We start from the raw sequence: 27,276 nt of genomic DNA on the forward strand, positions 1-27,276 counted from the left end.
TAAGATGAGACGAAATTATAAAACACTAATGTTTTGTTTACTACTAATCAAGAAGGTTTAGAATTATTGTTACATGTATGTTATCAATTTGAAACCGTTAACTCAAGGCTACAGGCCTAGATATGTTACTGACGTAATCATATTCTCCTAATGCCTTAAACACAGGAAAGGAAATATCATCAAAAATTGGGTTGTTAATCATCGATGGAAAAATGTTTTTGAAATGAATCAAAATATATCTTTATATTTTATATTGATGTAGACCAACATGCTTTAAGAGGTGGAACTTATGCACTTTAAGCACAAATCGGGAAATCGAGGAGTGATATTTCTAGAATGACAGCATAATATTCCGAATTCCAACATTCAGAAGAAATTTTTTAAATAAGTTTATTACCAGTATAGGATCATACACACTGGACTTCTTGCTAAAAAAATTAGTAATTGTTAGATTGTACTTCTTTTCGTAATATTGTCTCCAGATCCGCATGGTATTTACATTTGTGTGGATGAAACGTCAGTTACCATTTTTCACTCCTTCAAATTTTCACGTTAGTCTTGTAGACTGTTTTGAAATCTGAAATTTAAAACCACAAAATCCACATTTTAATAATAATAAAAATATTATCTTTGGGTTAATACTTTCATATTTATAAAAACTGAAGTGGTATCAATAACCTAAATCTGTTTTCTTTCTTAGACGTTGATTGGCGTTAAATTTTGATGAGAGACGCGTTGCGGTAGATTTACTGGGTGGGCGTATAATCAATAATACAGTATACATATATATATGGTATATCTCCGAGAGAAAAGCGGGCCAGCTCACCATTCACCACAGGGTTTGTCCTCTACCTCAAGATGGCATTACATCAAGTACCGACAGCGGTTATCTACTTATTATTTGTACATGGAATATATGCAATAGACACTGGTGGAGAATCAACAGGTATTGTGATATAATTATCTAGTATTTGTATGAACATTCGTTATTTATCTTATTCTTAAAAGTTTTTTAATAATAGTTTAGGTGATATATATTCCGGTATTCCTATGCTCAGATAAATATACTAAGTTACTAAGTAAAAAACGAATAATAATGAATCAATATTAAACATAAATTTATGAAAATAAAACATGGACATGGTGATGTTATAAAAGGTTTAATGTTTAATTCATGAGGGACAGGTGAAAAAATGATGGATTACGAGCAAAAAACATCTTTTACATAAAGCGAATTTTCTTACGACCCTATAGAAATCATCGTATTTCAACAAATTCGTATTAACATCTTCCGAAATATTCTCCAACACAATACAACAAATTTCGTAAAGAAATTCAGCGTTATTTCTAAACACAGTATAAAAGATATTCCTAAGTACCCTTATAAAAAACATCGAGGAGAATATATTTACTAGAGTTGTCAAACCGGTCGGAATTTTCTTCCGACAAAGTAATCTGTAATCGGTGAATTTAACATTGAAATAAACAACAGCAATTTAAGAAGCTGTTACACATAACAAACGTAATAATTGAATGTGTTTGCGCTACAGTTTTAGCGATTTCAACTAACATCTGATCACTCGTGTAAGATCCTATATGTATATATATATACAAGCCCAATTATTCGGTTACGGGATTTCTTAAGCGGTTAACCGTTGATAACCCTAATATTTATGCGTCGAAATCTTTAAACAAATATTTTTGTTTCAAACGATTCACACATAATTGATTTTCATGGATAATATGCTGATTAGGCATCATTTGACTGGACATGGGTCACTGACCGCTATAGGCCCCATAGTAGTTATTTACCTCTTCTGATGGGTCAAGCCCTTGATTTAGCCCTTGTTAAAAAAGGGAGTCCCAACTATAGTCCCCTCTTTACAGCTTCAGACACAATTTTGGATTTTTTTTTAATCTACATATTTAAACATTTATAATTGAAAGAAGAATGTTCTCCGTCTAGTTTGAAACTTAAGACGTACATGTCGCAGAGGCAAAAATCATCAAGCTAAAATCTAGTGATATCTTTTATATTTTAGAGGCTATTAACCTGTCAAGTAGATATACTCCGTGTTCATATTTTTTGTGTTATATTTTAGTGTTTGTTCTGCTGGATAAAGATGGAGCTTTTGATTTTGAGGATAAAATCATGTCATCGGATATCATAAGTACGCAGACTGTGCGAACAAAGTCGTACTGTTCGTTAGTATGTCTGTTACAGTCTCTTTGTCTTTCATTCTTCTACAATACACACAGCCAGCTGTGTCAGACACACAGCCTCGTCTTCACAGATCCCGCCTCCTCCTTGGTCAGCATTGGCACTTCCTACTATTATATCACCACTGACATCTCTATCCAAGAACCAATCAAATGTGAGTATATTTCATTTATTGCATGATATTTGCTGCCAGTTTAACTCTTTAAAAATGATTGATACAACATGCTTAAGGTACATGTTTTGCAAGGCCTTTGTTTAAGCTAGTGATAGTTTGTATGCTCATATTTCACTATTTCACTTCTTAGGTTATTTGAACATCATTAAGTTGGTAAAAAGTGTATATGTTTGTTCGTTTGTTTGTTTATTTTAACGTCCTATTAACAGCCAGGGGTATGTAAGGACTCCCATGTATGCAGTGTGTAGCGTGTGTGAAGTGTTATATCACTGAAGCATGCCGCCGAAGACAACAAGCAACACACCCCAACCGGTAACATTATACTTATAACGGGCGAACCATTCGTCCCACTCCCTGTTTGCTTAGCGCTAAGCAGGAGCAGAAAGTTAGAAAATATCACTTTTATAAACTTTGATGTGTCTCGGCCAGAAAACAGAACTCAGAGCCTTCCTCAAAGGGGCGAACGCTCAACTCAAGGCCAAAAGAGAGGCGGTGCCAAGGGAGGCATTAGGAAACATAAAGTCAGTTAGGAAGAAGAGAAAGGATAGGATCCTAAATTTAGTCGCCTTTTACAATCATGCAATATGAGCAGCAGGTACAATTCTATATGCTCTGCGACTTACAATAGGTATTACTGTTGAACGACCTCTGTGGAGGGATACATCTAGAATTGTCTCCCTGGAAAGAGTTATTTTCTCGAGGGCGAAGCCCGAGAGAAAATAACTCTTTTCAGGGAGACAATTCTAGATGTATCCCGACACATAGGGACATAATTATTTTATTATACCGAACAAAATTAAAAGAAATCTCTGTTAAAAGAACCCATGAAGATATTTCCCAACAACAACGTTGTTAAATTCGTTGGGCTACAAAAAAATAAACAACACCGTTGCCATTGTTGGTTGACGTTGCAGATGACGTCAACTTCCGGTCACGTGCGGAGCTTCCAACGGGTTATTTCCCTGGGGTTATTTCCCTCGGGGGTTATTTCCCTGGGGTTATTTCCCTCGGGGGTTATTTCCCTCGCCTTCCAATTCCGGGGGAAACATCTAACTTATTCAGTGTCATGTGATCAAGTTTAATCCAATCAGAACATTCTAAATGCTCTGCGTCTTACAATAGGTATTACTGTTCAACGAACTTGTTGAACGACTTTTTTCCTTATAATATTGATGCTACTTGGGAGAGTATATTTAAGTCGCCAGGAAAATCAACACGTTTTCTCATTTTCACTGCAATTGATAAAATGCTTTTTGAAAATAGACTCATTTTTCCCAAAGTAATTTATGTATGACATTTGCGTTTCATGGCATGCATGTCCATTGTAGTTAGTATTGTGTTCCCTGTTCCAATGCCATACACCGTATATGTCATCAGTCTACAATTCAACTACCAGCGGATTCTCAAATGTAAACGCAGGAAGCTACAATCACGTCATCCTGGCTCCCTCGCTAGTAGATCCTATGATTTACTAGCTTTCAATGAATTATGGATGAATATACTTGCGAAAATTTACTGTAGCATGTCGAAGAAATTTTTCTTGGTAATCGCGTCATCCAACCATGTAATTCTTTGTCTGAGAATGTTGTGTCTGTTCCATCTATCAACGCATTTCAGGACAGGTTAAATAATTTCTGGAAAGATCACCCAAGGAAATTCCAACCATCATATCTGTAGTGTGTAACCTGTAAATTGATTACGGAGGATGTATATGTTACATCACCTCCGTCTTATGTATCTCAATTATATCGGATGAACTCACTGTATATACTCATTGCCAATGAGGTGTTTTTTTATATTCTCATTGAGGAAATTATTATTGTCACTAAGTGATGAAACTTATCCAAAAACTTAAAAGGATAGGTGCGCAACCGGAATGTATCCATCCACATTAAAGAACTTACCTTAATATGTCTTCACCAGAAGCCTAAACTGGCTTTCTTTCAACGATTCAACCCATTGATTGCTTGATTGAGTACTTGATGACTTGATTTTCATTTATTATATTTAGAAGCTCTACTTATAATGTATAAATTCTTGACCATGTGCTATTCTAGCAACAATGGTCGATAATTTCGATGTCCTTTAATGTGTATATTGTCGACATAAAACGCTACATTATCAGTTCATCAGATAGGTTTTTGGTTTGTTTAGTTTTACGTCCTATTAACAGCCAGGGTCATGTAAGGACGTGCCAGGTTTGTTGGTGGAGGAAAGCCGGAGTACCCGGAGAAAAACCACCAGATAGGAATTGATACGAGATTAAAACCCAAATAACTGAAAAAAATGTGAGTTGCCTTCGGTTGAATTTATTTCCAGTCGGGTTACCTGAAACGAAAAGCTCTTATCGCGATACATCTTGATGAGTTTTTGTATGAAGATGCTATTTATATGATCTGGTATTTATGTTAATAATGTCGGTTCCTGATGATGTTTTTCGAAATTTAATTTCTTTCTGTTCTTTCTTTTTTATGTTCGTGTTTTAGCGTCATTGAAATGCTGCCAGTTGAATAGAGTTACAGTTTTAACCAGTGTTTAACCCTTTCTTGTTGATTTTCCCTCCGCACATCATGCTTCATCGTTAGTTGACCACTCTGTTTCCCTTTCCTGTTCTAATATACACATAGTATATAAAAAGCCTGTGGTGTTCTCTTTGCTTCATGAATGTAAATAACAGTCATACTAAACTGATATCAATTTGCTTGGTTGAATCCTAGCGTTTGTCATTTTTCCCTTTATGCTGTCTATCCATAGCCTGTGGTGACCCTCCCTCTGTGAGCAATGTTACTTGGGTTAAAGGAACATGCAGGCTCGCTGCTACCAACGTCGCAATATATGCATGTGGAATGCACGACAACTTGAAACTGGGCTAATTTTTAGCAATACTGCAAAGGTTAATGTGAAATATATAGGCTTGGTTCGATTTCTGTTTAAAGAAACACATCATTTGTACAATAATTGGTACCTATTACTCACGTATACGTAAATGTATGTCTAATCAAAACAAAAATAATAGAAAATAATTCATTTTGCTTTTGCTAGATGCACAATCATATAGATGATAGCTACTTTTTCGGGACGTAATTTATTATCTTAAAGTAAAAAAAAAAAACTCAAACTTTTCAATGGTAATGATGAAATGATGTAAAGTAAGTACCTTTTGCATCTGAGTTAAATAAATAATTCGTCTGCTCCTGTTTTGATAGAGAAAAAATACTAGTTGTCAGAAGCGTAGCCTCTTTAAATAAACTTCAATAACTTAAAATGTCATACTGTTATTATAACTCCGTTGTATCAATATTTGTTCACTTGACCTTGGTATGTGTCGTAATCTGCGAATGTAATTGAATCTAGCAATATATCGAATGATTGGTTTAGTTTGATTATGTTAACACCCCATTAACCGCCATGGTCATTTAAGGATGTTTCAGGATTAGATAGCACCCGGAGAAAAATTACCGACTAGCGGCCGCCTGTACTTAACAGCTGCTCCACAAAGGATTCGAACTCACTACACAGAGGTGGAGGGCTTGTAGTAATATGTCGGGACATCTTCACTACTCGGTCAACCGCGACCCCGATGTCAAATTAAGAAATGCATAAATGAATGAAAGAATAATTAAAATTGGTTAAATTCTATTTTACGCTGATTGCAATGTACAGGGGTAGTATTTGAGGCGTCAGGAATTGATTATTTGTAAGTTTCACCCAGAACATGCAACAACCCAATGCAATGGCAGTGTAAATCAAAATTATGATTAACTATAATCACAATTTTTTACAATTAATTACAGACGGCACACTGGTCAGCTGTGATACCGTCAAGGCGTGCAGTAGTACTAACGTTGATGCAACCTATCTATTATACCCGCCAGTCTTTGGAGGTTACGGGGTCAACATCTACTGCCACAACATGGCTACTGTACCAGAAGCCTTTGTAACATTGTTTGAGGAGAACAAGTTTCGGAATGATTATTCTTTACGTGTCAACTCTAATCCCTGCCAATTCCAGGACAGAGACGGCGATGCATACTCCAGCTTTCACAAAATTAGAGTGAATCTTACGGTAGGTTGATTTAAATTATTTTCAATGAAAGGTATTTTTGTTCCTTTAAAGATGCTTCACCGCCAACAGAGTATAAATGATATACATCGTTTGACCAATAATTAGTGTTGAATCGTGTATATATATATGTCTAATTACCACAAAAAATATTATGAAATAATTTATTTTACCTTTGGTGCATGCGCAATTAGTGCTTCATTCCATATAGGATAAAGTACCACGGATTTTGTTTTGGATGCAATTAATTATTTTCCATATTTTAAACTTGAAGTAAAATTAGAAGCTCAATCTTTTCAATGGTGGTAATGGTGTAAGGTAAGTAACTTTTGTAACTGAGGAAAAATACTTAATCGTCTGCTCCTATTTTTGATAGTGAAAAAAGTACTATTTGTCAGTGGTGGAGCATCTTTAAATATTAAATGTAAATAAACAGTTTTGTTGACTGATCATTACGTTGATAAAGCATTATCCGTCCAGTGCTCTTACACACCATATCCCTTTGTCAGTCAAACAAATGAATGGAAAACAATGCCCACAAATCAACGGAAATCTAAGACCAGGCTAGTAAGAATCAATCAGCATATAGTCATAGTAAAGCTGATTATGATGTAATTATGAACAAAGTATTACATACATGTGACTTTAGAAAACTCCTTCATAATTGGTTGTGTATAACAATATACATGACACGTAAACAACTGTTTTTCATGGCGGCCTAACTTCACGTTTCCATGCCGTACTGCCTTTTCGTGGTGATTATGTTTTCACAGTCATAAGGATATTGTTTACTAATGATTGATAATAATTTTGCCCGCGGAAATAAGTTGTTTACAGTATATCAAGACAAGTATATACTGATATTTGGTCATATATTAGTTTTGTTTGATATAGTGAACCATATCCAGCAATCAGGCTGAGTGTGATATTTAAGAGTCAATTCAGCTAGAAGAAACACGCATTATTACGGAGAGGAGAGAAGAGGAACAAGCCATGCTTATTAAACGAAGACATCTGCATTGAAAGATAAGCTTTTGTAATATCTTCAATCAAAATTGCCCTTCGCATATTTATGAATTAATACAACCTTCTTTCAATATAAGTGCCAATTTCAATTTTCGACATTACAGATTATTTATGTTCCCGCTGCTAAAACCTTATTATATTTCCCGTCTATTTTTTTCCAAATGGAATGAACCGACCTGTCCATTTCCTGCAATGTCATCTGGAAGATCCATCAAAAGTTTTACTCATTGACCAGAGAACTTATTGCCCCGATATTTTCACATGGTTATCATATGTCAAATATTTCATTATATCAGTAGAGAAATTTTGCTAGTAACATTAATACACATCTCTTAATTTTTCTTCTCAGTGGCAGACCAGCCTGTCTGTGTGGAATTTATGTCATGATTTTGGAAACATGTTACTTCATTATATAGTTTTCAAATCTCAAATGTATGCTTTTCGCTTACTTGCCTACTCAGCTTTTGGGGTTACACTGTTGAGAGACCTATTTTGTTGGAAATACTTCATATACAGTACTCATGCATACCATCTCATGCATGCTATCAGATACAGTAGTATGCATGAGTCCTGTACACTGTATCTATTCCATAAATACTGACATACCTATTTCCACAATTGTTTAATTATGTTGATAGTGCTAACCACACAAAAAATCCTATATAAAATGACGATTTTGCTCGATTAAAAACATTTTGTTTTACGTCCTTACACTTAAAAGTTCAGATACATTTTTTGTTTTGTCAAAAAAATTGCTGCCAGCTGGTGTTTGTTTTAAGATTTGGGCGTTGTCATATCTTGCTTATAATTAAAGACGATCATAGAGTACTAACTGTATTTTTTTAAATACAAAGGGAAGTAACATCTATTGATGGTTTTCGAACTCATCGTCACATTCTTAAAGATGCTACATCACTGACGAATGGTATTTTTCTCTATCAAAAACAGGACCAGACGAATGAGTACATTTATTTGAGTTCCAAAAGCTACTTACTTTACTTATTTCACTTCAAGATCAAATTATTTTAAATAATTAATTTTGTCCCGGAAAAAAAAATCCATGGCACGATGTCCTATCTGGAATGATCGAAGTACTGACTGCACATCCACCACAAGCAAAACAAGTTATTTTTGTGTTAATTAGACATATTTACATGCGTAAACACCAATTATTGTTCAAATGATGAGGATCTTTTATGCTCAGTCGACGGTTGATTTTCTTTAATTATTTTATCAGTGTCGTTATATCCACTCTGGACTTCGTTTGTACATGTAGATTACAGAGAGAGCAACGCTCAACTTTAAAGACATACAATGTGTGATTATTCGATTCTTACATCAAAGGAACGAACTATCTGTATCATATACTGTCGTACAGTGTCTTTAGTTTTGTTATGACATAGTCTAGGTATGTATATAATGACAATGATAGTAACTCCCTGACTATCGAGGAGTGCTTATCAATAGAATTTTACTTCTATGTAGATTATTGTTATGTTGACTATAAGCTCATATTTAGTATATAAGATCACTGACAGGTTCTCGAAAGGCAAAGCAGCTGTATATCGTTTTTATTTTAGGATATGTCAGTCATCCTTGACGATTATACGTTCGCCACCACCTACCAGGAGACAAACCGATCTACCCCTTTATATGGTGAGGCCCTTTCCTGCTCGTTTAATTACGACATGCACCCGACATTACAGGGAAACTGTCCGGCACCTGGCACATTGGTCATCAACACCAGAGGCACTGGTCTTAAAGTAGACCCTAGTGTGAGTATATGTATCTTTAAAGGGCAAAAGATATTAAAATGTACATGTAGTGATTGTTATGTCATTTGGAAGCGAATAGAAATTAAGTGGAAAGTTTGTCTTCTAGTTTTTTCTTCAAGTTTCTTTATTCCGCGGACTTTACGGCCCATAGGCAAAACATTAATACATACAATTATACAGGAGAGTGGTATTATTACAATTATACAAAAAATGATATTATTACAATTATACAGGAGGATATCATTACAATTATACAGGGAGTGATATCATTACAATTATACAGGAGAGTGATATTATTACAATTATACAGGAGAGTGATATTATTACAATTATACAGGAGAGTGATATTATTACAATTATACAGGAGAGTGATATTATTACAATTATACAGGAGAGTGATATCATTACAATTATACAGGAGAGTGGTATAATTACAATTATACAGGAGAGTGATATTATTACAATTATACAGGAGTGATATTATTACAATTATACAGGAGAGTGATATTATTACAATTATACAGGAGAGTGATATTATTACAATTATACAGGAGAGTGATATTATTACAATTATAGTGGTATCATTACAATATACAATTATTATTACAGTGATATTATTACAATTAAACAGGAAAGTTTGTCATTTGCCATCTATGCCAACCAACTGTTTTATATTCTGTATGCTCCGTTTAGATGAAATTAACTTAGAATTTCGATGATTTGTTGGTAATCAAGAAATGTCAGCATTGATAAAGATGCTTGTACAGTTGGTATTTTCCGTTTTTAACTTAAAATGTCAAATATTCGTCAGTTTTCTGATAATGTTGCTATTGAATTTTAAATACTTTTCGTTCTTCAAAAATGTCAAACATTCGTCAGTTTTCTGATAATGTTGCTATTGAATTTTAAATACTTTTCGTTTCTTCATTGACGTCAATATTTGTTCATTTATAAAGGAATTAATTTCATACGTGAATTACACTAGTTCTATTGGTTTGCATAACCTGAAAGAATTGTACTTCGGGTATTATGACGTAATACACGAAGAACGTTTTCACGGGAAATTTCAAAAGCGTCACAGGGTTCATTGTGATCCCAACAGTCTGACTAGACTGGTTCCCGCCTCAGGTATCTCCCTTGTGGAAGCTACAACAGTCTGACTAGACTGGTTCCCGCCTCAGGTACCTCCCTTGTGGGAGCTACAACAGTCTGACTAGACTGGTTCCCGCCTCAGGTACCTCCCTTGTGGAAGCTATAACAGTCTGACTCGACTGGTTCCCGCCTCAGGTATCTCCCTTGTGGAAGCTATAACAGTCTGACTCGACTTGTTCCCGCCTCAGATACCTCCCTTGTGGAAGCTACAACAGTCTGACTAGACTGGTTCCCGCCTCAGGTACCTCCCTTGTGGAAGCTACAACAGTCTGACTAGACTGGTTCCCGCCTCAGGTACCTCCCTTGTGGAAGCTACAACAGTCTGACTAGACTGGTTCCCGCCTCAGGTACCTCCCTTGTGGAAGCTATAACAGTCTGACTCGACTTGTTCCCGCCTCAGATACCTCCCCTGTGGAAGCTACAACAGTCTGACTAGATTGGTTCCCGCCTCAGGTACCTCCTTGTGGAAGCTACAACAGTGGAAGCTACAACAGTCTGACTAGACTGGTTCCCGCCTCAGGTACCTCCCTTGTGGAAGCTACAACAGTCTGACTAGACTGGTTCCCGCCTCAGGTACCTCCCTTGTGGAAGCTACAACAGTCTGACTAGACTGGTTCCCGCCTCAGGTACCTCCCTTGTGGGAGCTACACAGAGCACAGCCTGGCAGAGAGTAGAGATAAACATTCTTTTTCATAGTCACAAATGTTTAATTGTTTTCTTTTTCTTTCATATTTCCTTGCAATATTTTCCCCTTATTTGCAGCTGACGTGGCAAATGAGAGGCTATGCACCACGATTGGAATCATTTAGTCGTTCTGCTGATGGTCACGTGATCCAGGCTGCTATTGATGGATGGTGTGGTTTGTATAAGCCATCTGGTACTATGTTTCTGCATGCAGATAATAATGACGGTTGGTATGATTTTCTTGATATGAGTTTAAGCCCACCATTATTCAAATCGCCTTTCGTCCATGGCCCGTCGTCCGTCCATCTGTCCGTTAACAATTCTTGTCACCGTTATTTCTCAGAAAGTATTGAAGAGATCTGTCTCAAATTTCATCATATAGGTTTCTTTTGGGCCCTTGTGCATATTGCATCTTGGGACCGATCGGTTTACAAGATGGCCGAAAGGCCACCATATTTGATTTTTATTGTTAGTTTGTTACCGCTATTTCTGCTAGTACTAAAGGAACCTGTCTCAGATTTCATGCGTATACTCCACATGGGCCCTAGTTGTGCATATCATATTTTGAGACGGTTTAATCAACAAGATGAACTTGGATTTTGATAATTGAAGTTTGTTACCGCTGTTTCTTAGAAAGCATTCTTAGAAAGGGATCTTTCTCAAACTTCACATGTAGATTTAAGTTGATGTTTGAAAGAAAAGCAAAGACTTCTCTTTCCAATGTCAGACAGAGATCATTGTTTGGTGGGCGTTAAGATTCCTAGGATCTCTTGTTACTTTTGCTCTAAACATGAATAAGGTAAACTTCATAACTACATATAATAGCGTAATTAACATATAAGATACATGTATAACATTTTAATTATATTTTTTCGTGAAATTGGTACGTTTCTATTTCTAGAACAAAGAGGAACAGCGTCCATTCCAATTTGTCCTGATTTATGAGTTGACGGAACGTCTTCCTAACGTAGTAAACGGATTCTTTACCTAGTGTAAATCTCGTTTAGTGGTACTTTTTCAGTGGTCAATATGTACTAAAGTACTCTATGGTGTGGGGCCGCGGTGGCCGAGTGGTTAAGATGTCTCAATATAACCTCACGCCCTCCACCTCTAAGTCTCGAGTTTGAATCAAATGTGGGAGAATTTTCAGGTACTGACCGGTGGTCGATGGTTTTTGTCTAGGAACTCCAGCTTTCACAAACATACCTGGCACATCCTTACATGAAGAATGATAGTATAATTCACAAGATAACAACATTTTTATAAAACTAACATAATTTATTTAGTTCATTGATTTGTGTTTCATTTTTATTGCGTATCAATGATGGTGTGTAACAATTAACCGATGTTATGAAAAAAGCGAGTATTGAAGTGTTGCGTGAGTAAGCAGAACATATTACATTAAGTTATCTGCCCTTGCTGATAGGCATTTATTTTGATGTCCTATGTTTGCGAGTGTATCGTCCAGAGATAGTGACGTGGTTTTCACTCACAAAATGATGACTTCATAATGGATAACAACCGGCAAGAGAGATAACTCTGTATTATACAATCACGGAATAATGTGTCACGTAAACCTTGTAAAATATTATGATGAAATCTTGCGAGTGATAACAGAAAAAAGATATAAATACATAAATGAGTCGAAAAACATTTATTTTAAGAAGAAAAAAAAATACCTACCAAGGTAGGCTAGATTACCATAATTGTTTTATTTTGCCATTTATTGATTGTTGTTATAACTTCTGGGGACATTGTTTCATAAATTTGTTTAAAAACTTGATTGGTTGAATCCATAAATGAACTCTACAAATTATTTCAGATGTAGATTGTAGTGTGTTTCAAGTGAACAACAATTATTTTCGAATTGAAATGTCTGGCTTTCACCCACAGGACTGAATACAATTAATGTGTTTTGATGGATAAAACTATGAATAATTTCTGTCCTGCCTACCTAGACTGTAACATCCTAGTCAGTAGTAAACATCCCATTCAAACGAGATTTTCCACGATGGGAAAATTTGTTTTACCAACAGCCAAGTTAAAAAATTCATTTAAATTCAATGGTATATTGGAGTAGCCTTCCTGTAAGAGTCACAGAAAAAGTCATGAACACGTTCAAGATGGAATGCAGGAGGCAATTTCCAATATTTGTATCTTATTATGTGATAAATCTTTAAAATCCTTATTTTGATATTTCATATTATCATATAATATCTACGTTTTGTTTTAATGTATGCAATATTAGCGTATAATCTGTCAAAATTTATTTTTTGTCATATTGGCATATATGTATACACATACTCGTGTTTATTATTTCATTATCACTTATCGCAACATAAGAGTTTAAATTTGCATGACTTTCTATGCAGGCACTTATGTACCTGCAGTTTTTCTGTATTTCTCTAGCCTATGATATGATGTTTTTTATTTAGTAATATAATATTTCATTCTGTGATATGATTAACTATTTCTGTGATATTTTTTAAATATTTTTTTAATTACTCATTACTGTATGTTTATTAAATATGCTGTAAATACTGTACATTTTATATGTTCGACCACATGTGAGTCTTTGAATGTACAATCGAATGAAAAAAGAGTCCATTATTATATTATTATTATTATTAATATATTATATTATATTGATATATACAATGTACGACATTTATAAGACCAATTTTACAATAGGCAACGATCTACAGAACTTTTAGAATCAATAATTTGAAGCAGCCAGAATGATAACATCCTAAGATCAAGCACTTCTCATAATTGTATACTTTCTTGGTTAGGAATCTCTGGCTTCCAGAAGAGAAAGACACAAATGCGCCATGCTATATAAATTAATGCACAATAAATTCCAACAGTATTTACATGATATAATTATTCGTTTTGATAATAACCTATATATATAAGAGATACTATTCTCTTCGTCACACTTGGCAGTATAATCCCTAATATGCAGCACTATCAATGTTATGATAGCGACTTTTAGTTTATGTCCCGCATAGTTGATACCTCTGGTAGCAATCTTTTTAACTCCACTACACTTGCAAGTTTCAAACGTTTGTTCAGAGAAAACGTTTGTTAGACAGAGATAAAGTTGCTGATATGATATAATTATTTTAATACGTTTAAAACTGAAGGGGAATGGAGGGCAAATATCATGAAGATGTGAAAGAATTTGCAATATTGCTTGATAAGTACTGGGAAAAAAATTCAAATATAAACACCGATTTAACTACTCATACTGGAATGGACAGTTGTACACCCGAAGCTTTTGTTAAATAAATTACGTATATATAGGATCTGGGCATAGAGGCTTGCAGCCTACGTCCATTATGTATCGTATCAAATTCATCCTATTAAATCAAACTTATTCAAGTCAGAGATAATTGTAGTGATTTGTGATTTGAAATCCATCATGTAAGGTTGCTCTGATTCATGCGAGACAGCTTCTCATTGATTTGTTGAATGTCCCCTCTACTTTTGATCTCCGCAATGAGTTATTCTAAAACAGGTACAATAACACTTAGGATGACATTGATTGGTACATTTCTATATGGATGTACCGTTTGTGATATTAATCTAAATAGACAAATGCTTAATTACACTTATCTCTTCATTGAAAAGTCTAAGCGATTTAAGGATGTACTCCACTGAGAAGTCAAAATTTTCTTGTATTTAACTTTTTTCTCAAATATTTTTTTAAGAATAGGAGAACATAAAAGAAAATGGAAGAAAAATCATATGTCCGTGTGCTCGTTTTTGAGCTATTGTCACTCAAAGGTACCTAGTTGACAAAATATTGGATTTTATGGGACTTTTGCCGTTTTTACCATAAACGCAAAAGATTAAAGCGATACAGCTAAAAATGCTGGCGTAGTGATGATTTAAATAAAAACAATTGCAGTAAAAAATGATAAACCTGTGGCTCTACTCAAAGCGAAAAAGTCACAATTTCAAAATGGCCGACAAATGGTTCATTTTATAAAATCCCCGTATAAAGAAATCTACTAAAATAGAAATTCAATTTTTTGACAAAATTTGCAACTGACAACTGATTACAGATATTGATAAACTGTATTTGAAAATCTCATTACTTCTTTTATCTTTGTCGAAACAGGACTTCAACGGGACTGAAACCTCAGAAGAATACATCCTTAACCTTTACGAAATATAAACCTCTGTACTGACCGTTGAATAAACTTCACTTTTCATATTTGAATAACACTAGTAGCTTGAAAAACTTTAGGCAACGTTGACACTCACAATTATTATATTTGAAAATTTCACTTGTATACTGTAAAATGCCAAATACAGTATACTGCTACCAATGCAATTTGAATAGTCTGCATGACTAATATCCCGAGATTCAAAAAGATAAGACTCTGGCGAGATTTACCTAGATCGAAAAATCGCAGTTCTAATTTTCTTGAATTTAAAAATTAGGCAATAAATACCGTTAGTATTTTCGTTTGACGTGTGCTTTCTAATTCATCCCCGAACTCAACGAAATTAAAGGGTCAAGTCGAGAACAAGGAGTGATTTTATCGATAGTATTCGAAGGGATGTAACTCTTACTCTCGATTCACACTTCAATACTACAAAATATCATGATATTATATGAACACCTTTATTTATTTTTAAATTATCGTTAGAATTAATGTTAGTGTATATGTCAGGGTTACCAATGATGTTTATTTGTAAGAAATTTTGATTTATTTTTCGTACCATAGCGCACTTTAATTTAAAGCTGACTATGCGAGTTAAAAAGTATGTAATTGAGATAAAAATAAAATAACTACACTTAGATAAAACATTGTAAAGCACATTGTATATATATAATATGTCGTATGTTATCAAGTGATGTTGACATTTATGAGAAGTGATTTTCAATTTGATAAACCAATATGATCATACCAGGAAATACATATTTCGTCACAGCTTAAGCAGGGAATATCAAGAATGACACAAGTATCACAACTACACAAATCTAACAGGAATAACGTTGTTTTTTTATAACAACTATAACAGGAAGGACACAAATCATCACAACTATAACAGGACGGACACAAATCAACATAAATATAACAAGAAGAATATAAATCATCACAACTATAACAGGAAGAATACAATTCATCACAACTATAACAGAAAGAATACAATTCATCACAACTATAACAGAAAGAATACAATTCATCACAACTATAACAGGAAGAATACAATTCATCACAACTATAACAGGTAATAACAGGAAGAATACCATTCATCACAACTATAACAGGAAGGACACAAATCATCACAACTATAACAGGTAATAAGAGGAAGAATACAATTCATCACAACTATAACAGGTAATAACAGGAAGAATACCATTCATCACAACTATAACAGAAAGAATACAATTTATCACAACTATAACAGGAAGAATACAATTTATCACAACTATAACAGGTAATAACAGGAAGGACACAATTCATCACAACTATAACAGGAAGGACACAAATCATCACAACTATAACAGGAAGAATACAATTCATCACAACTATAACAGGAAGAATACAATTCATCACAACTATAACAGGTAATAAGAGGAAGAATACAATTCATCACAACTATAACAGAAAGAATACAATTCATCACAACTATAACAGGTAATAACAGGAAGGACACAATTCATCACAACTATAACAGGAAGGACACAAATCATCACAACAGGTAATAACAGGAAGGACACAATTCATCACAACTATAACAGGAAGGACACTAATCATCACAACTATAACAGGAAGAATACAATTTATCACAACTATAACAGGTAATAACAGGAAGGACACAATTCATCACAACTATAACAGGAAGGACACTAATCATCACAACTATAACAGGAAGAATACCATTCATCAAAACTATAACAGGAAGAATACAATTCATCACAATTTTCACAAGAAGAATACAATTCATCACAACTATGACAGTAATGACACATTCTATAACAACTATAACAGGAATGGCACGTTCTATAACAACTATAACAGAAATGGCACGTTCTATAACAACTATAACATAAATGACACGTTTCATCACAACTACAACAGGAATGACATATTCATTTGCAATGACATCAGTAAACCAATCTTCAGTTAATTGATAAGTGACTCACGTCAATGAATGGTTGTCTTTCTTAAAGATGCTACACAGCTGGCGAAGGTATTTTTCTCTATCAAAACCAGGAACAGACGATTTAGTATGTTCTTCAGTTACAAAGCTACTATCTTTATATCATTACCACCATTAAAAAAGTTTGATCTTCTTTTTTTTTACTTCAATATGAAGATACGAAAAATAATTATTGCTTCCCGAAGATATCCATGGTACTATGCCCTATAGAGAATAAGGTACTGGTTTCGAATGCACTGAATGCAAAATAAAGAATTTTATGTGTATGTATTTTGTGTCAATCAGACATTTAGACGATACATCAGTTATTCTTAAAATGGTCAGTATCGTTTATGATCTGTCGGCGCTGGTACATCTGTAATAACACAGTATTGTAACACACATTATATTAGCTTCAATATAAAAGTTGCAAACAATAGGAGTTGAATTGGATTTTTGTGAAACCATTTAACGTATGAATAATGTTGATTTTTTTATATTTAAGTAACTTTTTCGCGACATTAGCAGTCATCGGTATCTCGGAAGCTCAATTGGTAGAATATCCGGCTTTTGCCCGGAAGCTCTGGATTCGAACCGCTCTGTCTGCTAATTTTCCCTGGTGTCCTTTCTATAATGGTACTTTTGGAAGTGGCCCCGTATCTGCTTTTCAGATGGAGAACACAACGAAATACATAGTTTGGGTGTGAGTAAATACTGTTGTAAAAGTTGCAGGGAGATGTATAACGTTATATCATACAATTTTTGCATTTTAGAAGAAAAAATACAAGAGAGAAAAAATACTACACAACAACACACAAAGTGTATAGAGATACCAGTACAATCCCTGATATTGGGAGGGAAGGAGAGTTAGTTTACCTGTACACCGCAGCTAAGGAATCTCGAATAATCAGGAAAGCTGCAAGTCTACCAGTATTTAATGATTTATGAGTATACAAATATCGGAGTTGTTTAACAGTGATTCTAGGCGATGTTTTAAAGTCTAGTTATTTACTTAATAAACAATACACACGTGGCCATGGTATTCGATACCACACATACCAACACACGTGTGCAGTGAACCAAACACGGGTTTCCCTAAATACCTGACCCTGCGGAATGAAATTTTATCAATGTAGTGTCGTCCGGTAACTGTACCAGGTTGTTGTGATTCTGGACACTTTGTGACACTGACCAGTGGTCAAATAACGATGCTTGACCTCCACCTTCTCGCGCAGACAGTTGTATACTGCTGTACGTTTATCTGTGGGTTTGTTGTGGCGATTCCTATTGGTGTTACAAACGTAAGTATCATGGCGAAATTATATCAGCGTCCTTGACAAATATTTTGAGATATTCTACATGTTTTAGGATAGGCTGATAATGCGGAGGGAAATGTTCATTGTGTTCGAAAACCCTGGAGACCGCAAGTCATTTCAGGACACTAGATTCTGAGTGTAATCGTTATCGTTTGAAATATAAAATATATTTGATTATATTTTTGTGATTTAGGAAGTACGGAAATATCTCCGTACTTGTACACAGTATTTAAGTACACCTACACTATCCTGTAACAAATCCAGTCATTAATTCACGTATTTCCGTTGTAATGCATACATCGATTTCGTGTCTGTTAATTAGAGTGTGAGGAAATAATACACTATAGGCTTTCATAAAAATCAATCGACTCTGATAACAAGAAACAGAGCTGCAATCAGTCAGAGAAAATTATAGACATGAACATAACTATATTATTTAGGCAATTAATGTGATAATGTTCTTTCCAGTATACATTGTATTATATTCTCTGATTCCAGACCAAGTTTGATGGGTCATGCATCTTGTATGGAGATTTCACATGGAAGACTGCTAACGAGTTTTTGATGCAGTCTAGTGAACAACATAACTATATTATTTAGGCAATTAATGTGATAATGTTCTTTCCAGTATACATTGTATTATATTCTCTGATTCCAGACCAAGTTTGATGGGTCATGCATCTTGTATGGAGATTTCACATGGAAGACTGCTAACGAGTTTTTGATGCAGTCTAGTGAACAACTAAACTGTAATTTCTCTATCTACCTAAATGTACTCGGTGGGATTTTCTACTCTCTTTTCCTTCTGGCGTACAACTCATATGCTGTTCATAGGTCCAGATCTGATCACAATGTCGTGTAAGTTTTTAGGGGGTTTTGCTATAACCACGAATCCATGATATTGTCAAGTCTAGCATAACTCTCACCAAAAATGTTACTCTGGTAACCACAAACGTTACTATAATTACAGCAGGCCAGGCCTTTATAGTTTACACAACAATAATAATATATACCGGGGATCGTTAACACTAATAAATGATACGACAGATCTCAATGTTTTATTTCCGACAATGTCAAAAACTTACATAAATGTTTATCATTCTGTTTTACACACGGACAAACACTATGGCTGTTCATGACTGAAACAGAAATAAGCTTAGACTGTATGTACAAGTACTAATGTACAGCATTTATCTATAACAAGCTGAGAGTTTCCCAGCTGTAACTTTTCATTTTTTTAAGATTTGGAATGTGGGTGTTACCTTTTATATTGCTGAACTCCGTCATGACGGTCATGATCCTCGTGTCATCGTGTATCATTACTGTCGGCTTCAACAACTTCTGTAGTGGCATAACAGAAACCAACCACTACCAAACGTAAGTACACAAACCAACCACTACCAAACGTAAGTACACAAAGCAACCTCTACCAAACGTAAGTACACAGACCAATCACTACACAACGTAAGTACACAAACCAACCACTACCAAACGTAAGTACACAAACCAACCACTACACAACGTAAGTACACAAACCAACCACTACCCAACGTAAGTACACAAACCAACCAACTAACAACGTAAGTACACAAACCAACCTCTACCTAACGTAAGTACACAGACCAACCACTACCCAACGTAAGTACACAAACAACCATACCCAACGTAAGTACACAAACCAACCATTACCCAACGTATGTACACAAACCAACCACTACCCAACGTAAGTACACAAACAACCACTACACAACGTAAGTACACAAACCAACCATACCAAACGTAAGTACACAACCAACCACTACCCAACGTAAGTACACAAACCAACCACTACCCAACGTAAGTACACAAACACATTAGTACACAAACCAACCACTACCAACTATACACAATAACAAACAACACTACAACGTATACAACCACCATATCACAAAACTACCACTAAGTACACAAACCAACCACTACCAACGTAAGTACACAAACCAACCACTACCCAACGTAAGTACACAAACCAACCACTACCCAAGTAAGTACACAAACCAACACTACCAACGTAAGTACACAAACCAACCACTACCCAACGTAAGTACACAAACCAACCACTACCCAACGTAAGTACACAAACTAACCACTACCCAACGTAAGTACACAAACCAACCACTACCCAACGTAAGTACACAAACCAACCACTACCCAACGTAAGTACACAAACCAACCACTACCCAACGTAAGTACACAAACCAACCACTACCCAACGTAAGTACACAAACCAACCACTACCCAACGTAAGTACACAAACCAACCACTACCCAACGTAAGTACACAAACCAACCACTACCCAACGTAAGTACACAAACCAACCACTACCCAACGTAAGTACACAAACCAACCACTACCCAACGTAAGTACACAAACCAACCACTACCAAACGTAAGTACACAAACCAACCACTACCCAACGTAAGTACACAAACCAACCACTACCCAACGTAAGTACACAAACCAACCACTACCCAACGTAAGTACACAAACCAACCACTACCCAACGTAAGTACACAAACCAACCACTACCCAACGTAAGTACACAAACCAACCACTACCCAACGTATAAAAGTACAAACAACCAACCACTACCAACGTAAGTACACAAACCAACCACTACCAACGTAAGTACACAAACCAACCACTACCCAACGTAAGTACACAAACCAACCACTACCAACGTAAGTACACAAACAACCACTACCAACGTAAGTACACAAACCAACCACTACAAGTAGTACACAAACCAACACTACAACGTAAGTACACAAACCAACACTACCCAACGTAAGTACACAAACCAACCACTACCCAACGTAAGTACACAAACCAACCACTACCCAACGTAAGTACACAAAAACACAACCAACGTAAGTACACAAACAACCACTACCCAACTAGTACACAAACCAACCACTACCCAACGTAAGTACACAAACCAACCACTACCCAACGTAAGTACACAAACCAACCACTACCCAACGTAAGTACACACAAACCAACCACCAAGTAAGTACACAACACACTAACGTAAGTACACAAACAACCACTACCAACGTAAGTACACAAACAACCACTACCCAACGTAAGTACACAAACAACCACTACCAACGTAAGTACACAAACAACCACTACCCAACGTAAGTACACAAACAACCACTACCAACGTAAGTACACAAACCACTACTACCCAACGTAAGTACACACCAACCCTACCCAACGTAAGTACACAAACCAACCACTACCAACGTAAGTACACAAACAACCTAACGTAGTACACAAAGTAATACAACTAAACCAACCACACCCAACGTAAGTACACCAACCACTACCCAACGTAAGTAAAACACCAACAACAAACCAACCACTACCAACGTAAGTACACAAACTAACCACTACCCAACGTAAGTACACAAACAACCACTACCAACGTAAGTACACAAACCAACCCCAACGTAAGTACACAAACCAACCACTACCCAACGTAAGTACACAAACCAACACTACCCAACGTAAGTACACAAACCAACCACTACCCAACGTAAGTTCACAAACAACAATCACTACCTAACGTAAGTACACAAACCAACCACTACCCATCGTAAGTACATAAACCAACCACTACACAACGTAAGTACACAAACCAACCACTACACAACGTATTCCCAGAGGTAAATCTAGATGTAAAACTTTAATTGTACATGTCAAAATAAGTACTGCTCAGGTGGATTGCTCATATATCATAGACAATCATGAATCGCAAATAAATTGTATTAACAAATGATTCGGTCAATAAATATGTAAGCAAAAGTTTTAAGGAAGACTTCATTTGAAATCGATATGTATTGATTTTATTCCTTCAGCTGTGCTGATGCTCAGGACAGAGACTGGATTAACCATGATACTGGGGATAACATCAATGTGGGGAACTTCTACGAGCTTATTACTGTCGCCAAGGTAACAGTACCTTATAGGACGGTTATAATTACCTCTCCGGAGCTTTCTGACCGATTTTGTGTGGGTTTTTTTCAAGTTTCCGTGTATTACCCATAGTTGGCTCAAAGGCTTTAAATTTTGAGTATGGTTTCGTTATCCTATGAGAATTTCTTGTTTTAACGATAGCAATAATGAACAACTAGTGAATTTAAATTCACAATATATTTTGTTCTCCTGATATATATATATTTAGTATCATTATGCAGGTTCTTTGCGACTCTTATCAGTTACGACACGGAACAGTACTGTAAGCAGTCAGAAAAAAAGTCATAGACATGCACAGTATTTAGTATTTAGGAGATTACATGTAATAATAATGTTATTTTCTCTATGTTGTTACTGCATATAAATGAAAAGAATCCACAGATCTACATAAAACATACAAATCTTGGATGATGTGATATTGGTGTTTACGCAAATAATCATGCATGTTGACACTTATAAACAATAATCAAAATGCATCTATCTTGGACATGAACATATTTCCTCATCCTATTCTTATATAATGCCAATGGAAAGGAAATAGATTTTAAACACCATGTATGTTATAATGTCATGTGTAATAGAGATAATTTTAGGAATGAAATCATTCACTTTCACAGGTGTATCACCACTGACTTGTGTATGATACACTATAACTTGCTTGCTTACCTTTACTTATTGTGTATCCTGCATACCCTAACTGGCAAAAGCGCCAAAATCATGATTTTATAACATTTCGAGTAATATGCACAATGTTTCTCGCTTAATACACGAGATACGCAAGTTTTGGTATGCACGTGTATTGATTAGGTACATGTGATACACAAGATATGTATGTTTACCCCACATGCTATTGGAACTCATTGGCAATGTTTAAGAGATCACGTGGCAGTATTCTTTCTATCTTTACTTGTTCCAGCTTGCCTCCTGGATTTCGTTCCTACTGTGGCTAGGACAGGTTGCCCTTGGTATCCTTCGATTCGTCAGGAACAGGACACATAGAAAACGGACTGCGGATCGAGAACGCATCGGAGATGTTGATCCGTCCTCGTGAATAAAGTAAACCGGAAGAATTACAGTGTTTCTCGATTTCGGAATATCTGGTGGGAAATTCAAAATAATTTTTTTTTCGGTTTTGTTTTGTTTTTGTTTTGGTAGGAATTGAGGATCTGAATTGTCATTTAAGCATACTTATAACAGAATATCAAATATGACACAATTATGTTGTACATTCATTGATGCATTAATTTTAGTGATATTTCAATTTAAACTTTGATATATCTTTTTCATATTTTGATATGTTCATATAAATGTTTTTCATTTTCATACGTACTTACTGTTTTGTTTAGTTTCAAACTGTTAATCTGAAGTCCATACTATATTCTCTTTACCTTGGTATACTTGTGATTTGTATTATTGTTATGTTTTAACTTGATTTTGTCGACAGCAATCATGATATTGACTAAGTCATCTTGTCAACCTTTACACATATCAGATTTGACTTATAATGATAATCCTTGAATACTGTCTTTTCAAGCTCACTTAAATAGGCAAAAATCTGTTTTAACATGAAACATTCTACTAAAGCAACAATGTTAATTAATACTAAATTAATTTGTTTATATATATATGTATAGTTTGGACTTCAGTACGTTAGAATCTGAGCAGGGGTTCTCTCCCTTCCGCTGTATGATTGGTACAGTAGTGTAGGTATTCCCACCACGTACTCTTTATGTAGAGTCGACAGCAGGGTACATACGTAGAAGACCGAATTCCACATTGTCCTTGTTTCATAGAATATCATAAACTATACATGTACATACGATAGAGTTATCATGATCTTGATGTAGCATGCGTAGTATACATCATTATTTATGTTGTAATTGATCACTAGTTTACATGTTTTTTTATGTTTGTGTAGGGTGTATTCGATAAACAACCAATGGTGACGGTTCTTTGCCGGTTCTATGTGCCATAGCACCCGTAATAATTATTTTGATAGAACATTAAATACAGAATGAAGTTTGAAATGCATTTGTTGTTGTTTTGTCTTTCTATGATTTATTGACAAGCTACATTTATTATTAGCTTGCAAAAATAGTCAATATTATTTTGAGGAATTAATAAAAGTGTTTCGATCATTAGGTTGTAAGCTTTGATTAAAACATATCAGAAAATGGTCGACAAGTGACCGAAAGACACTTGTATTGGTATAAAGTGTTAGATCAAAATGAATAAAGATGAACTTTCTGAACATGTACATTGATTTTACGAGGGAAATGATTAAAATGGATTATGTAAAGTAGAAATATCTTAACATTTAAGGAAATTTTATTTGCAAGTTGAACTGGTTTATCGTAAATTCTCGATGATGATATTCAAAAATAAAACATGGGAGTTATTAAATGAACACAAAACAACAATCGAACAACTACAACGCACTTTAATAGTATTATTATTGAACATAGAACCAACAATTAACATGATTTTTTATACAAATATACGTTTTACCGATTCTTTCATAAGGGATGGGAAAAAAAGAAATTATTCAGAGCAGTTGAATTCATATCGTATGCTTTTAGTAACTTGGTATACATGTATGGATATATAATGTTGTATCAAGGTCTGTAATTCGGTTGACTATAAACAGTACCCGATTTCAGAAAAAATATGATTATTCGACTGTATAAGAGGAGACAATGGGAATACTCTCAATCGACAGCCAGTTAATTAAGTTTTAATTTGGTATATGATAAAATATACAAATGTACATCATGCGTATAAATGTCACTAGGTATCCAGAAACATAGGAAAACAGTCAGATTTCAACTGGTCGAACACTGTGGTGTTTCCCGATAACCACGTCAGGGCTCTAATGGGTAGCTCAAAAACCACTGTTGGCAACACTTCAGCTTCATGGGTACTTTAATGGGTCCATATTGATTAAAACAGTAACTAATTATCACATTCCTGTGTTTCGTCTTTGCATATTTCAGAGTTAGGTAGGTTAATATCAATTCATCATTTTGTGAGCAGAATGGTGCCGCACTCAGAAATATGGGACGTCAAAATCAATTTGGCAAAAAAACCGGTTCACAGTTACATACCTGTATTCATATAATAATCAATAGGAATGAAAAGACAAATCAATGAATTGAATAAATTACAACTTTTTATACAAATGGTCTATCTGATGAATTTCAAAATCATTCTTCAGTTCACAATACATCCAGATTCCAATGCTTCAGTACAGAGTATTATAGTACACATGGGTCACTTCAAAAGTACCTCTATTTCAGTTTTACACTACAGTATGTAAAGAATCCATTTATTACGTCAAGAAGATGCTCCGTCAACTCATAAATCAGGACAAATTGGAATGGATGCTGTTCCTCTTTGTTCTAGAAATAGAAGCGTACCAATTTCACGAATAAATAGGTTTAAAATGTTATACATGTATCTTATATGTTAATTACTGCTATTGTATATATGATGTTAAAATTATTCATGTTTAAAGTACAAATTCGAAAATGATTATAATTTTCCATATTTATAATTGTCAACATCATTTATTTTTCCTTTATGGACCGAGTAATTGCGAGATTGGATTGCTACACAGTATTATTATACATGGTGAATCAATGAATGATTTAGGATTGGCACTCCACACTCTCCGTCAGCCTCTAACATAAAGTCTCAACCATCCAGAAGAAAATCATACCAACCGTCATTACTATCTGCATGCAGAAACATAGTATCGGATGGCGAATAATGCCCACACCATCCATCATACGCAGCCTGGATCACGTGACCATCAGCAGAACGACTAAATGATTCCAATCGCGGTGCATAGCCGCTCGTTTGCCACGTCAGCTGCAAATTATAGACAATTTCATTTCAAGAAAATATATTCAGAAAGAGGAAAAATGAAAAAATGGGACTATGAAGAAGAATTTCCTTCTGTTTTTGTCTATTAAGTCTTCATAATCCTAAAAGATATCGAGAATAATCTTTATAACGTAATTTCAATTTATAATAAAACAAATTACTACTAACCTATAGAAATTGGTGTAAAATATGAAAACAAATTCTTTATCAATGAACAAAATTAAACGAGTTAGACATCATTGAAGAAACGAAATGTATTGAGGAATCGATAAGAACATGATCAGAAAACTGAAGAATATTTGACATTTTCGTTAAAACATTTAAATGTAAAAACATCGTTATTAATGCTGACATTTCTTGAATACCAGCAAATCATCGAAATGTCAAGTGATTTAAAATAGTTTGTTGGTTTAACTGACAAACTACGAACTTTCCACTTTTCCATTCACTTCCAGTTGACATAGCAATTACTACATGAACATTTTAAAATATTGTGCCCTTTCAATAAACATAAACTCACACTAGGGTCTACTTTGAGACCAGTGCCTCTGGTGTTGATGACCAATGTGCCAGGTGCCGGACAGTTTCCTTTTAATGTCGGGAACTTGACATTATCAAACGAGCAGGAATAGGTCTGACCATATACGGGGATAGGTCGGGTTGTCTCCTGGCAGGTGGTAGCGAACGTGAAATCGTCTCTAAGTACTGACATATCCTAGAATAAAAACGATATACAGCTGTTTTGTGTTTCGAGGCCTGTCTGTAATCTTATGCTTATGGTAGTATAATAAAAGCTCT

The 27,276-nt window shown here is 35.0% G+C and overlaps 3 protein-coding genes across 4 annotated transcripts; 2 read left to right on the top strand and 1 right to left on the bottom strand.

Moving 5' to 3' along the window:
* The first annotated feature begins 1,624 nt into the window (after nucleotides 1-1,624).
* LOC138319609 (uncharacterized) lies at nucleotides 1,625-11,699 on the top strand. The gene is made up of 4 exons (XM_069262757.1): nucleotides 1,625-2,375; nucleotides 6,191-6,462; nucleotides 9,066-9,260; nucleotides 11,175-11,699. Exons 1-4 carry the CDS (start codon nucleotides 2,153-2,155, stop codon nucleotides 11,697-11,699), a joined length of 1,215 nt encoding a protein of 404 aa, XP_069118858.1. The 5' UTR covers nucleotides 1,625-2,152.
* Nucleotides 11,700-18,329: 6,630 nt separating this feature from the next.
* Nucleotides 18,330-24,617, top strand: LOC138318127 (transmembrane protein 179B-like). Of its 2 annotated transcripts, none has more exons than XM_069260248.1 (5): nucleotides 18,330-18,559; nucleotides 19,233-19,432; nucleotides 19,817-19,951; nucleotides 22,476-22,629; nucleotides 23,510-24,617. In XM_069260248.1, the coding sequence occupies exons 1-5, from the start codon at nucleotides 18,467-18,469 to the stop codon at nucleotides 23,642-23,644; spliced, it is 717 nt and encodes a 238-aa protein (XP_069116349.1). In that variant the 5' UTR covers nucleotides 18,330-18,466; the 3' UTR covers nucleotides 23,645-24,617. The 2 variants fall into 2 exon arrangements, with proteins under 2 accessions (XP_069116349.1, XP_069116350.1); XM_069260249.1 differs by having other exon boundaries at nucleotides 18,334-18,559; nucleotides 22,476-22,569.
* Nucleotides 24,618-25,032: 415 nt separating this feature from the next.
* Nucleotides 25,033-27,190, bottom strand: LOC138318129 (uncharacterized). The gene is made up of 3 exons (XM_069260252.1): nucleotides 26,999-27,190; nucleotides 26,316-26,463; nucleotides 25,033-25,991 (listed from the first exon to the last, which is right to left on the bottom strand). Exons 1-3 carry the CDS (start codon nucleotides 27,188-27,190, stop codon nucleotides 25,948-25,950), a joined length of 384 nt encoding a protein of 127 aa, XP_069116353.1. The 3' UTR covers nucleotides 25,033-25,947.
* Between the last annotated feature and the right edge of the window lie 86 nt (nucleotides 27,191-27,276).

Source organism: Argopecten irradians, chromosome 3 (assembly GCF_041381155.1).
Source record: "Argopecten irradians isolate NY chromosome 3, Ai_NY, whole genome shotgun sequence".
Taxonomy (NCBI): Eukaryota; Metazoa; Mollusca; class Bivalvia; order Pectinida; family Pectinidae; genus Argopecten; species Argopecten irradians.